This window comes from Hyla sarda, chromosome 3, assembly GCF_029499605.1.
Source record: "Hyla sarda isolate aHylSar1 chromosome 3, aHylSar1.hap1, whole genome shotgun sequence".
NCBI lineage: Eukaryota > Metazoa > Chordata > Amphibia > Anura > Hylidae > Hyla > Hyla sarda.
In genome coordinates this window covers 320,839,983-320,858,193 of record NC_079191.1, presented here as the reverse complement: position 1 = coordinate 320,858,193, position 18,211 = coordinate 320,839,983, and the positions used below count along the sequence as shown (strand labels likewise).

Sequence of the window (18,211 nt, the reverse complement as noted above, 5' to 3'; positions counted from 1 at the left end):
CCCTGGCCGGCTTCAGGGAGGTCCTGCTGTGTAGCACAGCAAGTTTCATAAAACTGTCACAGCGCGCGGCAGCGTTGTGACAGTTTATGTCCATCAGGTACATGTACCTGATGTTGCGCGAAGTCACCGCTAATCATCAGGTACATGTACCTGATTTTGCGTAAACGGGTTAAGTAAATATGTTTTTTGCAGGACTAGAGACACTTGTATAAGTGAAGGGAATGGAGGGTCAATAGTTCAAGACTGAACCTGTAAACCATTGGAAAAACTGCTGCCATTCAGCTAAGGCTATACAAACTTGTAAACTTCGATTGTTAGCTCAAACTTTAAACATGACTATGGGATTCTACTAGGGTAATCATGTTTTATAATAAATGCCCCTTCCTGGATCCTCCCACTACCCTATCTTCAGCAGCAGATCAGCACACAAAAAGGAGTAGGCAGCAGCTTCTGCCCAACTACCTCGCTCTGCTAGAAGAGCTTAGAAGAACTTGGTGGAACAGCTTCTTGGATTCAACTGTAAGTGTATATAAATAAATTCGCATATTAATACAGAGGAGTCGGAGTCGGAAGAACAAAAAACTACGGAGTCGGAACATTTATCTACCGACTCCACAGCCCTGCCCCTTTCCACAGAAACCCCTGCAATCTGCAAAACAGGGCTCTGACTTTCACTATTGCGTGAAGCTGTGGGTTGTTGGCACATGCGCCATGCATTGTCTATGGAAGCGGTAGAGATACCGCTTTAATCTTATGGCTGTGTGAAAGGCTCTAAATTTCTCTAAATCTTTTTTTTTTTTTTTACAAATGATGATACTTTTTGCCATGTATATCATATATAGTGTTACTTCCTGTATGCAGTCTCTATGTATATCTCTATGTATATATTTTGTACAATGCAATACCTGAGAACTGCTTCATCCAGCTCCTGAGGTCTGTTAGTTGCTCCCATAACAAGAACTCTGTCATCCCCTCCTGACTGTACCTGTTCAACAATCAGGATAACATCAGTAAACAAAAATGTTATATAATAAAAAAAAATTATAAAAAAAAAAAAAAAACATCTTTAAAAATATAAGTATTTATTTATGTTCAATGAAAATGAACAGTGTCCGAGAAACCAAAACCAAAAGGGGTGTTATGTCAAACAATAAAATGGATGCAACAGTCACTGGTATGCTACGCTCTTTTCTATCAGCAGAAACAGGCTGCCACCAATCAGATATTGATAGTCAAATCAAACAGATCAAACAAATCACTATACTATACTAAAACTGTTAGCAATTTATAAAATGGTACTGTTATTTCATTTGTCGTAGTAAAAGTAGATATAAACATTACGGTTACAAATAACCAAATTAATAGTAACATTTTATTATTATTAAAGAGAACCTGTTAACTGTTTTGTACTGCCTAAACAGCGGGCAGCAAGAAACAGGTGCTGGGAGTGGGGACCCAGAACACTATGACTACACTGTGACTTACTCTAAAACGTCTGGGCATTTCAGAGAAAATCAGTTAAAAAAAAATCTGTCATGACCCGGGAAACTGGTCACTGGAGTTTGGGCAGTATAAGCAGGGGACAAGTTGCTTTTAATACAATACAATACTTACACCATCAAATTCTATTAAAAATTCAGTTTTTAATCGCCTGCTTGCATCATGTTCTCCTTCTCGCCTTTCACATAAAAGGCTATCCACTTCATCTGGAAAGACAGATGTGAATTTGCATATTAAATGGCAAGTAAAGTCTAATTGTTATTAAAAGGAACCATTTTTTTCCATAGTGGGGATGATGCAGGACACATAGATTCTCTCTTTAGTGTTCTTCAAATCTGTAAGTCACACAATATCCATAAAACTCTGCAGTAGGCATAACACAGTGTATATACATGTTTTCCATACATGTATTATGGCTACATTTTAGTGCCCAAATTATGGTTCAGGTGCCCTGTCTGATGGCAGGATTTATGAACCAAACTGCTCTGAGTTCAGGTCAGCAGCAGTCTGGCCAGGCTGTAATATAGGTGCGGAGAAAAAAAATACGGGTAAGAATACTGATCTCAGCTACTGTGACAAGGGAAACACTGTACAGAAATGTACTGCACAGTGCCTAAAAACTTTGACCAGTCCCCGGCTCTTCTTCCATGGAGTATGAGTGTAGTATAAGAATTCCCATTTAGCAATGCGTTTCAAGTTTGTACAGAATTCTTAGACCGGATAGGCTTACACATATGCAAACACAGACAACATAAATGCATATGTGCATGCCTATCCTGCCCGACGAAGAATTCTATCCAAATTAGAAATGCGTTGCAAAATATATAGGAAATCTTATACTACACTTATGAGCCTATCATTGAAGAAGCGCCCAGTACTGGACAAAGTTGTTATGCACTGTGCAGTGTGCTTCTGTCCATAGTTCCTGACGGGATTTTAGGGTGCATCCGGTTTGACCTGCAGACGGCTAATTCAGGTGTTGTATCCTCAGGGCAACACAATCTAGTAAGGAGCTCTTTAACTTCATGTTTAGTTTCACCAACGGAGGGAATTACACGAGGGCGCACATCTCTTTTTTATTTCAATATTTTCAGTAAGGGAAACACTGTGGTAACTAGCTGATGAGGTATTTCCAAAACAGCTTCTAGGTATCTGGAATGCAGCAGTTAAAGGTGTTATCCAAGAATACTAAAACAGAGTTAGCTGAGTTAATTTCTTCCAAAAATAGAATCACACCTGTCCTCAGGTTGTGTGGTGTATTATAACTAGGCTCCATTCACTTCAAAGGTATTTGCAATACCACACACATCCTAAGGACAGCTGTGGTTCTGGTTTTTGGAAGAAAGGAGCTCTGTTTTTCTAATCCTGGATAACCACTTTTTAAGTCTTCTGTTCCAACAGAAAGCCTACTGTAGCGCAACTTGCTAAAAAATTTAATTCTGCATAGACCCCTGGTCCACTGCTGAAATGACCAACAATGGGTACATGACCATCCATAAAGCAAGGGGAGCTTGTCTGATATTTAAAGAGTAACTGTCACCAAACTAAGCTTTAAATATATTGTTCCTTATGTAATTATAAAGACACTTTGCTATTTATTTGCTGTTAAAATTCTCAACCTTTATATGTTTTTAATGTGACTGAAAAAACGGACACTGGGTGGCTCTGCTCTGTTCCCTGCGCAAGTCAAACAGTTAGTTTGGTCTCCTCCTGGCCTGGCAGGAGACCAAACTCAGGAAGTGCGTGCGGGGCATGGCGAGGCATGGCAGGGCAGAGTTCTCACAGGCTACAGTGACATTGCGCCTGCTGGGGTACGCCCACTTTTTCCTGCCAGGAGCTCACACAATGTTATCAAGGGGAAAGGTAAGATACAGAGCTTTTTAAAGCTCGGAATATATTTTTTAGGACCAGGAGGGGTGTTAGGGGTAGTTAGGGAATATAATTGGAGTAGGTTTAGAGTAGGTTTAGAAAATATGGTTTGATGACATTTTGACACCTGCATGCACTATGGGAAGAAAGCAAACTGGCAGTGTGATGGTCTGGGTGATATTCTGCTAGGAAACCTTAGGCCCTGACATTCATGTGGATGTTACTTTAACACCTACCTAAAAATTTCTGCAGAGCGGTAAAATGTGCCCTGCTACACTGGGCATCCAAACTCTCAGAGCTCAATCTTATACAATATTTATAATCTTAAAATAAAAAGTATGATCCATGGAGGTCCCACCTTTCAACCTACAGGACTCAAAAAATCTACTGTAAATGTATTGGTGCCAGATACAAGACACTTTCAGAGGCACTGTGAAGTCCATGTCTTGATGGGTTGGATCCCAACAAACAAAGTCACTCATAACAAATACCAATTTCATGGTTATGGCTCAGCCAGATATTTTACCTATAAAAATAATGGATGGCTGTAGTTCTCTAGCCACAGAAAAGAGTGCTCGCACTAGTTTTTCACCTTCTCCTACCTAAAAACAAAAGACAAAAAAAAAAAAGTATATAACTAATACAACAAGAGCATGTATACAACAGTCAAGCAAAGACACAAAACCAAATAAAAGTGTAAAAAGGGAATGGGCCAAGTATGTAAAATTTGGGTTTGCATAGTGCATGCACTAAAAAATACATTACTGAAAGGAGATAAAAAGGGTACTACTCTGATTGAAGAACACAATGCTTAAAGGGCCACTCTGGGAGAAAACATTAATTAAATGCCCATCAGGAAATAGCATACTGGTAAACAATGTTTCTTCTTCTCTTATCAGACGGCTTTAGTTTCCAGATATGATGCTGCTCCAGTCCCATTACTCACCCTTGTGACAGGCACTATGACTGTCAGATTCTCATAGCTATAAGATGCGCAAGTCTGACAGAGAAGCATAGAGAGTGACTTTCCCACAAAGCAATAGTTGTCAAAATCCAACAGTCACAGCTCCTGTCACATGGGTGAGAAGTGGGAATAAAGCAGCATCATATCTGGGAACTAAAGGTGCCTGGTAAGACAAGATGAGGGCGTCTCCATTTCTGTTTATAAAGTACACTGTGTACACTAGCAGATGGGAGTAAATGCACAGTTCAGCTCACCTCTGTGATGTTAGCTGAGGACAGGACTGATCTGGACAACACCAAAGATATAAATAAGAAGCAGATTCTCCAGTGTGGGTAATCTTGAGAACGATGCTCTTTTATTATAAAGCCATACAGTATCACAGACGACTCACAAGTATCACAAGACGACTCACATAGACAGAAACGCGTTTCGGCCAGAAGAACTGGGCTTACTCATACAAATTGTACACAGACAAGGGAACGCATCTCTGTCTATGTGAGTTGTCTTTGTAAAACCGTATGGCTTTATAATAAAACAGCACCGTTCTCAAGATTCACCGTGCTAGACAATCTGCTTCTTTGACACTGTGTGACACTTGCTCATGTATAAAAAGATTTATAGCTTCCAGCGCTATTCCTCACTTTTTTATGTAAGGACGGAAGATGTTTAATAGCTAGCCAATGATTTTTCTCAAAGTTATTTTTTATTTTTGGGATGACATTTTGGGAGTTGTAGAACCAGTTACTCACTTTCCATAGAGTTATGGGCTCAAGATACAACATTTTAAACAATAGTCGTCCTGAAGCCAATAAATACTGTAAACCAAGGTATCACTGTATTGTTTTACTCATGGAGTGGTTTTTGAAACTAGATTTTTTTTTTTTCTACTTCAGTGGCAAGTAAACATTTCTTTTATTTTCATGTTACATTAGTAGGATCAAGTTTACAACTAACGCCTTTGGTACAATTTGTGATTAGTAGGGATATAGGTGTGTAAAGTCTAAGAATTCAGATAGCATGTGTACATGACTTACATATTTAGAGGTGAGACTAGCTGCACTTATATTAAAAAAGGTTGCATTTGATTCAGCTGCCACCGCCTTCGCCTGAGAGAAAAGGAGAAAAACAAAATATAAAATACAACTATTTAAAAGATACTAAAACGTTATCTCTACTGATGTACAGTAGGTCTTACCAGCATTGTTTTTCCATTTCCTGGAGGACCAAACAGTAAAAGTCCACGAGCAGGTGCTCTAAGCCCAGTGAACAACTATAAGCAAAGAAAAATCAAATATGTCAACAAGTAACTCACATTTATAGATGAAGACCAACATAAACATAACAGTCGAAAGCACTTTACGCTAGTTAGAACTGTTGTGTGTTTCATAACATACAATAAAAAAAAAAAACCACAAGAGAACTTTAACAAACTTAACACCCTTGTTAACATTTTATTAGTATTTTCACCTATCATAGTATAACAGATCCTAGTGTAATAATCTGTTATGCCAAGTGCAATGCTAGGAGGCAAAGAATAAAGAGTCCTTGCAAATTAAAATTCAAGCATTTCTATTTTCTTTCAAAACTTTTTTTTTTTTTTAAGGAAACTACATTGTCAAAAACTAAGAAAAAAAAATTCCATACTTTAAAAGGAATAAAAGCTATGAAAAAAAACGTGTTACAATTTTACTATAAAATCAAACGTGTCACAAAAAAAATTAAGACTCTTGGAATGTATATAAAAAAAATAAAAAAAAAATCACTTAGTCTTGAATGACCAAATACGTGGGCCCTTTATAAGGACAAAAGCAAGTATACAAATAACATCAGCTGCAGCCTTCTACAACTTATCCCCTATCCTGTCTGATCGAGGGGGGTCCGAATGCTGGGACCCCCTGCGATCTCCTGTATCTCTATGGGAGAGGCGGTGATGCAGCATTTGTGCATTCCCGCCTCTTCCACAGAACTGAATGGAGGAGACGTGTCTGTAAACCTCTTAGTGAGGTCAAGGACACAAAGATTAGCTGCGCAGAGCTGTGGCAGTTTCGGGGCCCCTGCGGATAGGGGATAAATTGTCTATGGCTGCAGTACTCCTTTAATCTCCCATGTGCACTTAAACAAGAATGGTGGCTCACACAAACTGAACACGCTCACCTAGACATAAAAAAAACCTTCAAAAATAGTCCTAACAAATAAGAACCATGTAATGAGTATCTGATGAATCTGCATTATTTATTTCAGCAGGAGAGCAAGCAATTGCAGGGATTATTTATAGAAGAAAAATGTATATACGTATAAATACCTCTGGACGAATAGATGGAAGTATAACAATTTCCTGTAAGGCCTGCTTAGAAAGCTCCTGTCCCGCAACGTCAGCAAACTTCACAGAGGGCCCACTAAATTATAAAAGGACAATATTAGAACAGTACTGTCTATTCACAACTTATTTTATCAATGCCTGTGACATGGAAATAAAAGATCATTGGGCAGTGCTCCACCCACATTCCCCCAGTTATAAGCAGACTGTGTGCATTCCAGCTCATGATACAGGTCAGACTATGTCAGTTCATTGCAGTCTACAGAGCTCTGTGTAAGGGAGCACAGACCAAGCCCTCCGACTGATAACTCTGTACTCCACTGCATGTCACCTTTTAAAAAGGGTTCACCCCTGCTCAGGGTTTGAAACAAACCGTTCCGAACACTGGAGTCAGCGCCGGGAGCTTGTGATCATAGCCCTGCCTCCTCATGACATGTCCTTCCCCCTCAAGGGAAGTCTATGGGAGGGGGCGTGACGGCTGTCACGCCCCCTCCTATAGACTTGCATTGAGGGGGTGGGGTGTGACGTCGTGAGGGGGCAGGGCTATGACGTCACAAGCTCCCGGCGCTGTCACACCCTCTCCAATAGACTTGCATTGAGGGGGCAGGATGAGACATCATGAGGGGGCGGGGCTATGATGTTTCTACTGATCCAAAGGATCCTAGAGATTTGAGCTCTGAAGCCTGGGCCAGAACAAGTTCATCTATGTATTAAATGAACAACCATTCATTTGAATGGCTGGTCAAAAGTTAACCTGGCGCTAACAGTTGATCACTGGAGGTTTAATAGTTTGACATTTGACGCCATTTCAATAAGGGGATGATAATTCTTTAAAGGTTGTGCGTGCAGTAATGCATGTGCCCTCACACATCACAGAGCTTCAGCAAGAAGTCTTGGCAATTAAAAGGTCACTATGTCTTGGAGAGCCCAAGATCTGTTTGCGGGAATGCTTGGCAAGTAAATATAGATGGGCCAAAAGTTCTGTGTCTCCAAAGAATTTTACAACAGGCTTGAAAGGACACACATACAAAGAACTTGAACAGCGAACAATATTATTAGATTGGAGAGCAGAGCACTGCAGATTTTGCATTTGGGGGGGGGGGGGGGGGGGTCAATGTGGAATATTAAAGCATTACTGTCATTAGAAATAACTTTCTTACATTTAATACTTTCTTAAAAACTAAGCATATTCCTAATATACTTCACTAGGGGTCTCTATTTTTTTTTATTCTGCAATCGAACCCTGAAAATCCAGCCTTTTTGGTCCTTTTAAAAAAATATCTGAGGGGAGGGAGGTGTGGTTATCCCCATTCTGTGCCTCAGAGCACAGACAAGAAGCAGACAGCTTGCAGTCTTTAGATGAGAAGCATTTACATGCACAGTGACAAGCAATACAAGGTGCTAAACTTTTATTTACATGCAAAAGGGGTTCTCTGATCATTTTATGAACTAACTTGTGTATTTGCACCATATAGGTTCCACATAACTGCTTTAGGGTTATAAAAAAAGCATGCATTTTGGTTACAAAGCTGTGAAAATGTAAAAATCTTTATTTTTTGGCACAAAATGCAGGTATTTCTTCTGTCCTTGCACCATATAGTTTCACATGGCTGCATTAGAGTTATATAGAACACGCATTTAGGCAGTTTACTTTGCAAATGTAAACATTTTTGTGCAGAACTCATGACAGGGGAAATGGGGAGGGAGAGTGGAGGAGCTCATCATACCCCAGAGAAATTCAGAAAGACTGATTTCAGTTATACATAGATCAAAAGATATTTTACATTATTAACCCATGCATATTATTATGTTAAAGGTCTTAGGACACATTATTACACTGATTTAGTTTCTTACTTATGACTAACCCTTTAAAGGGGTACTTCGCCCCTAGACATCTTATCCCCTATCCAAAGGATAGGGGATAAGATGTCAGATCGCCGGGCCCGTTGTTGGGGAGCCCCGGGATCCCCGCTATCATTACAGCACAGAGCGAGTTCGCTCTGTGCATAATGACGGACGATACAGGGGACGGAGCAGCGTAACATCAAGGATCCGCCCCTTGTGACATCACGGCCCGTCCCCTTAATGCAAGTCTATGGCAGGGGGGTGTGACGACCGCCACGCCCCCTCCCATACACTTGTATTGAAAGGGGAGGGCCATGATGTCACGAGGGGCGGAGCCGTGACGTAACTATGCTCCGGCCCCTGTATTGTTCGTCATTACATGCAGAGCGAACTCGCTCTGTGCAGTAATGATAGCGGGGTGCCGCAGCGGGGATCCCGGGGCTCCCCACCAGCGGGACCCCGGCGATCTGACATCTGAGTTTGCTCTGTGCGTAATGACGGGCGATGCAGGGGACGGAGCAGCGTGACGTCATGGCTCCGCCCCTCGTGACATCACGGCCCGTCCCCTTAATGCAAGTCTATAGCAGGGGGTGTGACGACTGCCATGAACCCCTCCCATACACTTGTATTGAGGGGGGCGGGCCGTGACGTCACCAGGGGTGGAGCCGTGACGTAATGATGCTCCGGCCCCTGTATTGCCCGTCATTACGTGCAGAGCGAATACGCTCTGTGCAGTAATGACAGCGTGGTGCCGCAGTGGTGATTCCCGGGGGTCCCCAGCAGCGAGACCACGGCGATCTGACTTATCTAGGGACGGAGTACCCCTTTAAGGATCAGAGCTACATGCTGTTTCAGTCCTCATTACTTCTACATATGGCACTTGGGGATCATTGATCCCTGTTTGCTAGAATTTGAAATTTATCTGAATATTTCTAAATGATATGTGTCACACAAACAATTTATTATTGTGGCTGTATGGAAATGGGGGCAGGAAATAAATTTTGTTGGGGCCATTTTGTATTATCTGTGTTTAGGAAGAAAGGTTTCTTTATAAATCTGATTTAGCCTTGTGTGTCTCCAGCCTACACGCACAAGTGACAAGGAAAGATTAAAGCACAACTGTCATGAAGTTTGAGCCATATAAATTAACCATAGTCTGTGTATTGTGTGTAGACTATTAATCTAGTATTACTTTTACCTTCTTTATTCCAGTTGTGATTACCACAAAAAGCACTTTTCTTTGCAGTCACTGACAGTTGGATAGGCGTAGCCAGGGGTTTGCTATGCCCTTCCTGCCGCCACACCTATCCCCTATACCTCAGCGCTGGGACTGCTGTGTGATTGACACAGGTCCCAGCGCATGTACCCCCTTTGATTTTTATGTGTGCGCTGAACAATAGGAATTTACACTGCAAGCGCTGGCTCCCCCGGCCAGCACTCGCTCCTGCTGGCTGACATCGCTGCTCGTACAATACTAGAGGCACGGAGCGAGAGAGCTCTCTGCCTCTAGTGAATGAGGCCACACACACAAAGAGGAGAACAGGCACTGTTATCGCTTCCCCACCAAGCGCCCGCTTCCGCGGTTTCACATCTCTGTGCACCTGTGCAATGCTAGAGAGCTCACTTGCTCCCTGCCTCTAGCATTGAACCGGCAGCAATGTCAGATAGCAGGAGCGAGTGCTGGCCAGGGGAGCCAGCGCTTGCTGTGTAAATTCCTATCGATCAGCGCACACTTAAAAATCAAAGGGGGCGCATGAGCTGGGACCTGTGTCAATCACACAGCAGTCCAAGCGCTGAGGTATAGGGGATAGGTGTGGCGGCAGGAGGACATAGCGAACCCCTGGCCACGCCTATCCGGCTGTCAGTGACTGCAAAGAAAAGTGTTTTTGTGGTAATTACAACTGGAATAAAGAAGGTAAAAGTAATGCTGGATTAATAGTCTACACACAATACACAGACTATGGTTAATTTATATGCCCCAAACTTCATGACAGTTGCGCATTAAAACATTCACATGGAACTTCAACCCAAACATAATATCAGAAATCGTCACTTACTTGTCAACAATTTCATTCAAGATCAGGTTCGCAAGGTTGCTGTCAACATTTTTTAAATTCTTCATATCTTTTTTCCTGAGACCTGTAGTTGGCGTTGTTGGTTTATTGTTTGGTCTAGCATGTTTAACTCCAGTTCCCTTAAAGTAAATACAATGAAATAAATAAATTCAATAAATATCTAAACAAATAAATAAAAATAAAAATGCAACAAGTAAAAAAAAAAAAAAAAAAAAAAAAAATATGGACTTGCTTATGGTATTTGGTTTGGTAAAATATGACAAATGACATTCAGTCATGGAAACTGCAGTATGATGAATACTATTTCACAGCATTTAAAAAGCTATAAATACAAAAGACTATGAAAACGGCTGCAAAATTTGGATGTATGGGTAATGTTTTGTACACACTTGAGCTAAGGCTGGTCAGGGTTTGACAGCAAGAACAATGAAATATACAGCATTATTCTTTCTCTCAAATTGACAAACCTTCACAACAGCCCAACATAAAACATAATGCTGATCAATATTCACAACAGATCCTTCACAGTATGGTTTCTATTATAAATGGAAGTCATGAGACCAGTGTGTACTGAGCCTAACATTATTCCTAGACAGGTCAAAACTTTTATCATTAGCAAAATCTCCATGAAGATTGAACGTATTCTGTTCACACTCCATAGAGACAATCGATATATTTTGTCCCACACACTATATGAAGCTGAAGGTGTTAGTGGAATGTAATAAGCCAGAACAATTCCACAACAGTCAATGAAAAGTTCATGTGGATTTATTTACATGTAGGCTTTAAGAGAGACAAAAGATCAAGTTTCTTCAGGCACAAAATAACAAAAACAGACAAAAAAAAAATGTCATCTGAAAAAAAAAACTATAAAATAAAAGAAAAATACTCAGACGAACATTTCGGTCAACTGCCTTTATTAACAGTATCTCTGTCTTAAGGATAAAAATATGAGTGTCTCAAGTGTTGCTCAGAGTAGATAACTTAAGGCACACATACACACCTTTAGCCATAAAAGGGGTACTCCGGAGAAAAACTTTTTTTTTTCTTCAAAATAAACTGACTCCAGAAAGTTAAAATAAATTTGTAAATTAGTTCTATTAAAAACTCTTACTCCTTCCAGTATCTATCAGCTGCTGTATGCTCCATGGGAAGTTGAGTTGTTCTTTTCTGTCTGACCACAGTGCAGAGAAGTAGAAAATCCCCATAGCAAACCTCTCCTGCTCTGGAAAGTTCCTAAAATGGACAGAGGTGCCAGCAGAGAGCACTTTGACAGACTAAAAAGAACAACTCAACTTCATGTGGAGCATACAGCAAGATGTTAAAATGTTAAGATGTTTTAATAGAAATAATTTACATATCTGTTTAATTTTCTGGGGCCAGTTGATTTGCAAAAAAAAAAAGTTTTCCACCAGAGTACCCCTTTAACCCCTTGGGGACGGAGACCATTATGACCCTAAGGACGGGAGCATTTTTTTGCAAATCTGACCACTGTCCCTTTAAGTATTACTAACTCTGGGATGCTTTCACTTATAAATTTGATTCTGAGATTGTTTTTTTCGTGACATATTCTACTTTATGGTAGTGGTAAATTTTCGTCGATACTTGCATCATTTCTTGGTGCATTTTTCTAACTTTGAACCTCTCTGCTTGTAAGGAAAATAGACATTCCAAATAAATTATATATTGATTCCCAAATCTACTTTATATTTACGGCATAAAGTTGACATGTTTTTACTTTTGGAAGACATCAGAGGGCTTCAAAGTTCAGCAGCAATTTTCCAATTTTTCTCAAAATTTTCTAAATCTGAGTTTTTCAGGGACCAGTTCAGTTTTGAAGTGGATTTGTAGGGCCTTCATATTAGAAATACCCCACAAATTACCCAATTATAAAAATTGCACCCCTCAAAGTATCCAAAATGACATTCAGTAAGTGTGTTAACCCTTTAGGTGTTTCACAGGAATAGCAGCAAAGTGAAGGAGAAAATTCTAAATCTTCATTTTTTACACCCGCATTGTCCTGGCACTATGGGGGCTTTGTAAACACACGTGGCCTTCAATTCCAGACAAATTTTCTCTTCAAAATCCCAATGGCACTTCCTCTCTTCTGAGCATTGCAGTTTGCCCGCAGAGCACTTTACATCCAAATATGGGGTATTTTCTTACTCAGAAGAAATGGGGTTACAAATTTTGGGGGGCTTTTTTCTTATTTTCCCTTGTGAAAATGAAAAATTTAGGGTAACACCAGCATTTTAGTGAAAAAAAAAATTTTTCTTCATTTTCCCATCCAAATTTAATGAAAATTCGTCAAACACCTGTGGGGTGTTGAGGCTCACTATACCCCTTGTTCTGTGAGGGGTGTAGTTTCCAAAATGGGGTCACATGTGGGTATTTACGTTTTTTGCCAGAACCGCTGTAAAATCAGCCACCCCTGTGCAAATCACCAATTTAGGCCTCAAATGTACATGGTGCGCTCTCACTCCTGAGCCTTGTTGTGTGCCCGCAGAGCATTTTACGCCCACATATGGGATATTTCCGTACTCAAGAGAAATAGCTTTTTTTCCCTTTTACTGCTTGCGAAAATAAAAAGTATGGGGCAACACCAGCATGTTAGTGTAAACATTTTTATTTTTTTACACTAACAGGCTGGTGTAGCCCCCAACTTTTCCTTTTCATAAGGGGTAAAAGAAGAAAAAGCCCCCCAAAATTTGTAGTGCAATTTTTCCCTAAGTACGGAAATACCCCATATGTGGCCCTAAACTGTTACCTTGAAATACGACAGGGCTCCGAAATGAGAGAGTGCCATGCGCATTTGAGGACTTAATTAGGGATTGCATAGGGGTGGAGATTGGGAATCACTGGCATAGAATACCCCTAACAGGGTGCCTCCAGCTGTTGCTAAACTCCCAGCATGCCTGGACAGTCAGTGGCTGTCCAGAAATGCTGGGAGTTGTTTTGCAACAGCTGGAAGCTCCGTTTCGGAAACACTGCTGTATAGTACGTTTTTCATTTTGATTGAGGGGACAGTGTAAGGGGGTGTATATGTAGTGTTTTACCCTTTATTATGTGTTAGTGTAGTGTAGTGTTTTTAGGGTACATTCGCACTGGCGTGTTACGGTGAGTTTCCTGCTAGCCCAAACTTGAAGCAGGAAACTTACTGTAAACCTGCCTGTGTGAATGTACCCTGTACATTCACATGGGGGGGTGGGGGGGGGGCAAACCTCCAGCTGTTTCAAAATTACAATTCCCAGCATGTACTGACAGACCGTGCAGGCTGGGAGTTGTAGTTTTGCAACAGCTGGAGGCACACTGGTTGGAAAACCTTCAGTTAGGTTCTGTTACCTATCTCAGTATTTTCCAACCAGTGTGCCTCCAGCTGTTGCAAAACTACAACTCCCAGCATGTACTGCGCCGAAGGGCATGCTGGGAGATGTAGTTCTGCAACAGCTGGCGGTACAAAACTACAACTCTCAACATCCCGAGACAGTTGTTTGCTGTTTGGGCATGCTGGGATTTGCAGTTTTGCAACATCTGGAGGGCTACAGTTTAGAGACCACTGCACAGTGAGCTCCAACTGTGGCCCTCCAGATGTTGCAGAACTACAAATCCCAGCATGCCCAGACAGCAAACAGCTGTTTGGGCATGCTAGGAGATGTAGTTTTGCAAGATCTGGAGGGATACAGTTTAGAGACCTCTTTATATTGGTCTCAGACTGTAGCCCACCTGATGTTGCAAGGTAACTTATCGGCTTCCGTAGGATCCAGGGAGCCGTCCTCTTCTGCCGCACGACATCGCTGCTGTCGGATGGGTAAGTGGATCTTCAGCGCCCGGTCCCCTTCGGCTCCCCGTTCTGCCCCGCCTATTGTGGGTGGGCAGGACGGGGAAAACGAAAGTTAACCCCCTGGCCCCCGATCTGCTATTGGTCGTCGCTTCTGACGACCAATAGCAGGTATAGGAGGGGTGGCGCCCCTGCCACCTCACTCCTATCCCTTCAGGGGGATCGTGGGGGTCTTAGACAACCACAATGCCCCTTATATTCCGGGTCACCATAGATCCCGTATGACCCGGAATCGGCGCAAATCGCAAGTGTTAATTCACTTGCGATTTGCGCCAATCGCCGAAATGGGGGGGGATGAAGTCTGACGACCCCCCTGGGCATTTGCGCGGGGTGCCTGCTAATCGATATCAGCAGCCGCCCCGGTCCCCGGAAATTCCCACGGATGTATTTAAAAAATGTTAGGAAAAAAAGGTCATGCTGCAGTAACTAATTGGTTATTTCATTTGTACATTGTTATGGAGGCTGCCATCTTGCCTGAGCTGTTTTTAACAGAATTTAGTTATCTGCTTTTCTGCTTTTTTTTTGTTAAAGCAACTGGCGACAGAAAGTTAAATAGATTTGTAAATTACTTCTATTAAATCTTAATCCTTCCAGTACATATTAGCTGCTGAATACTACAGAGGAAATTATTTTCTTTTTGAACACAGAGCTCTCTGCTGACATCACGAGCACAGTGCTCTCTGCTCACAGTAGGAGAAAACCCCCATAGCAAACATATGCTGCTCTGGTCAGTTCCTAAAATGGACAGATGTCAGCAGAGAGCACTGCGCTCGTGATTCAGCAGAGAGCACTGTGTTCCAAAAAGAAAATAAATTTCCTCTGTAGTATTCAGCAGCTAATAAGTACTGGAAGATTTTTTCATAGAAGTAATTAACAAATCTGTTTAACTTTCTGGCACCAGTTTATAAAAAATCCCCTTTAACCCCTTAAGGACCAAGCCCATTTTGGCCTTAAGGACCAGACCAATTTTATTTTTGCATTTTCGTTCTTTCCTCCTCGCCTTCTAAAAATCATAACTCTCTTATATTTCCATCCACAGACCCATATTGGCCCTCATTTACTAAGAAAATCGGGTTGTAAGTCTATGTTGCTTTCTTACCCGACTGCTTTTTTCCCCTGGTATTTATTATTATGTCGCATCCTGTTTGTCGCACGTGGGTTTTGTTGGTTTTGGTTTCCAACTCCTCTGAGCTGTCGGGAAAAAATCCACAACAATACAACAAATTCGGGTTGGAAACCTTAATAAATACGTGGGAAAGCTCAGAAATGTCGGGTAACGCCCCTTTTTCGAGTTTCGGAGAATCCACATCGGGTCCGTCGGGAAAAAATGTTGCATGGTGTCGCAGACTGGCGCACGATGTCTGCGACATGGCGCAGACAAAGATGCGACAAAAAAAAAAACGACAAAAGAGGTCGGGTTTAGAATAGTAAATGAGGACCATTGTTTTTTGCGTCACCAATTGTACTTTGTAATGACATCACTTATTTTACCATAAAATGTATGGCACAACCAAATATTATTTATGTGGGAAAATTTAAAAGAAAACCGCAATTTAGCAAATTTTGGAAAGTTTTGTTTTCACTCTGTATATTTTCCGGTAAAAATTACATGTTTTCTTTATTCTGCGGGTCAATACGATTAAAATGATACCCACGATTATATGCTTTTCTATAATTGTACCGCTTAAAAATCTCAAACCATTTTAACAAAATTAGTATGTTTGAAATTGCCCTATTTTGACCACCTATAACTTTCTCATTTTTCCGTATATGGGGCGATACGAGGGCTAATTTTTTGTGCCATGATCTGTAGATTTTATCAGTACCACTTTTGCTTAGGTTTTACTTTTTATACATGTTTTTTTTTTTATAAAATGTGACAAAAAAGCAGCAATTTTTTACTTAAAATTTTTTTACGTTTACGCCGTTCACCGTACGGGATAATTAAAAATATATTTTAATAGTTCATACTTTTACGCATGCGGCAATACCAAATATGTGTATTAATTTTTTTTACGCTTTTTTGGGGGGTAAAATTACTTTTTTATTTTACATTTTTTTCCTTTTTTTATTTTTTTATTAACACTTTTTATGTCCCCATAGGGGACTATTCATTGCAATCAGTTGATTGCTAATACTGTGCAGTGCTATGTATAGGACACAGTACTGTTCAGTATTATCAGTGATAACCTGGGAGACGGCCAGAGCAAGGTGAGGGGACCTCTGGCCACCATGCTGGATGATCGGGTCGCCGCAGCAGCGCTGCGGGCGATCCGATCATCCATTCACGGCATCTGAGGGGTTAATGGTGGACATCCGCGCGATCGCGGATGTTGGCCATTACCGGCAGGTCCCCGGATGCTATTAGCAGCTGGAACCTGCCGTATATGACGTGAGCACCTTTCCGATGCCCGCAGTCATACACAGGACGTAAATGTACGTCCTGGTGCGGGAAGTCCCGCCAAACCAGGACGTACATTTACGTCCGTGGTCTTTAAGGGGTTAAGGAGGACACTGCTGGAAAGTGATCTGTACAGAACAGGAAGTTTCACTTTAACATTCTGCTTAGTGGCCAGAATAAGAACTTTCAGCAAACAGATTTCAGCATTAATTTATAATATTGATAGTTAAATGGAAAATAAAAATGTGTTTAATGAGAAAACAGGTAATTTTCTGGTGACACATTCCCTAAAAAGATAGATTTGCTGTTAATAAAAGGTCAGAAGACAAACCTTTGTCTCCTGAAAGTCTATTTTTTGAATATGAAAGTGTATAACGCATGTTTTTTTTTTTTTTTTTTTTGTTCCTTTGAAATTTACAATTGCCTACATGTGAATAATTCATTGAGTGCTGTGGAACTGTTCTGGAGCTGTTGACATGTTTTTCTAATCTTAAATAATCCATCATTACATCAGAATTTACTTAGTATCTAGAACAATGAAGAACAATAAGACAAGAAGAAGAAAAGACATACAGGTTGGTCTGTGGCGTACCCTATGAGCTGGAAGATTTGAACCAGTTTGTCTATTAACAGAAGAGGATGAAGTAGTACAGTTTGGTATCCTAGGTGCACTGGAAATACCAGGGGACATAGCTTTGGGGGTGACTTTTGCCCTTGGGACAAAGTTGCTGGTAACAGCGGCAGGGTCTCTCTTTTTTGGAACTGCACCTTTTTCTGAAAGCAAAATTTGCAACAAGAATAGTCAATTCTACATTATACAATCATGACTTAAAAAATAAATAAAAAAAATAAAAAATAAAAAAAACACACACACACACACACAACAAAAAACACTGCACTTGTTTTACCTGTGAAATAAAGATGACATTTTATCAAGGTTCAATCATAGATGGCATAAATTGTGTTTACAATTGTGCAAGACATAAGTAATAGCAGGTAATATTTAAAAATGGTTGACACAGAGAATAAAAGGGTGTATATTTTGTGTAAATGCCTTTATCAGATAGTAGAGGAGTGCCTAACTTAACTTATACATTGTGATATCCTATATGCTCTACAATGCGTAAATGTGAGGTCAGTATTAACCTGTCCGCCAAACAAGACATTAGTATATACATTGATGCCTCCACGCCATAGCAGAGAGCTTATAACTAGACATTGGCAAAAATCTATTCATAGTTTTTGAATAGATTAGTTGGATTGGATAAGTAATATCATATGAGCGCTTATAAAATTAAGGATCCCATGTTCCAGTCATTACTGCCCTAAAGGGAGAGAGACAAGTTTCCTGTTCTAAAGAAAAAACTACTTATTATCTTACACTACTGCAGTATAGTATTCC

At 40.7% G+C, this 18,211-nt stretch overlaps 1 protein-coding gene across 2 annotated transcripts in view; it reads right to left on the bottom strand.

Annotated features, from left to right (window-relative positions):
- Nucleotides 1–18,211, bottom strand: part of SPAST (spastin) — a 67,629-nt gene that overhangs the window by 9,531 nt on the left and 39,887 nt on the right. For both annotated transcript variants that reach the window (XM_056567190.1, XM_056567189.1), the window contains 8 exons: nt 17,402–17,583; nt 10,553–10,689; nt 6,636–6,729; nt 5,529–5,603; nt 5,368–5,439; nt 3,896–3,971; nt 1,615–1,706; nt 906–985 (listed from right to left, as the gene is read on the bottom strand). In XM_056567190.1, coding sequence (XP_056423165.1) covers nt 906–985; nt 1,615–1,706; nt 3,896–3,971; nt 5,368–5,439; nt 5,529–5,603; nt 6,636–6,729; nt 10,553–10,689; nt 17,402–17,583 — 808 coding nt within the window. The remainder of the gene's footprint in view (nt 1–905; nt 986–1,614; nt 1,707–3,895; nt 3,972–5,367; nt 5,440–5,528; nt 5,604–6,635; nt 6,730–10,552; nt 10,690–17,401; nt 17,584–18,211) is intronic.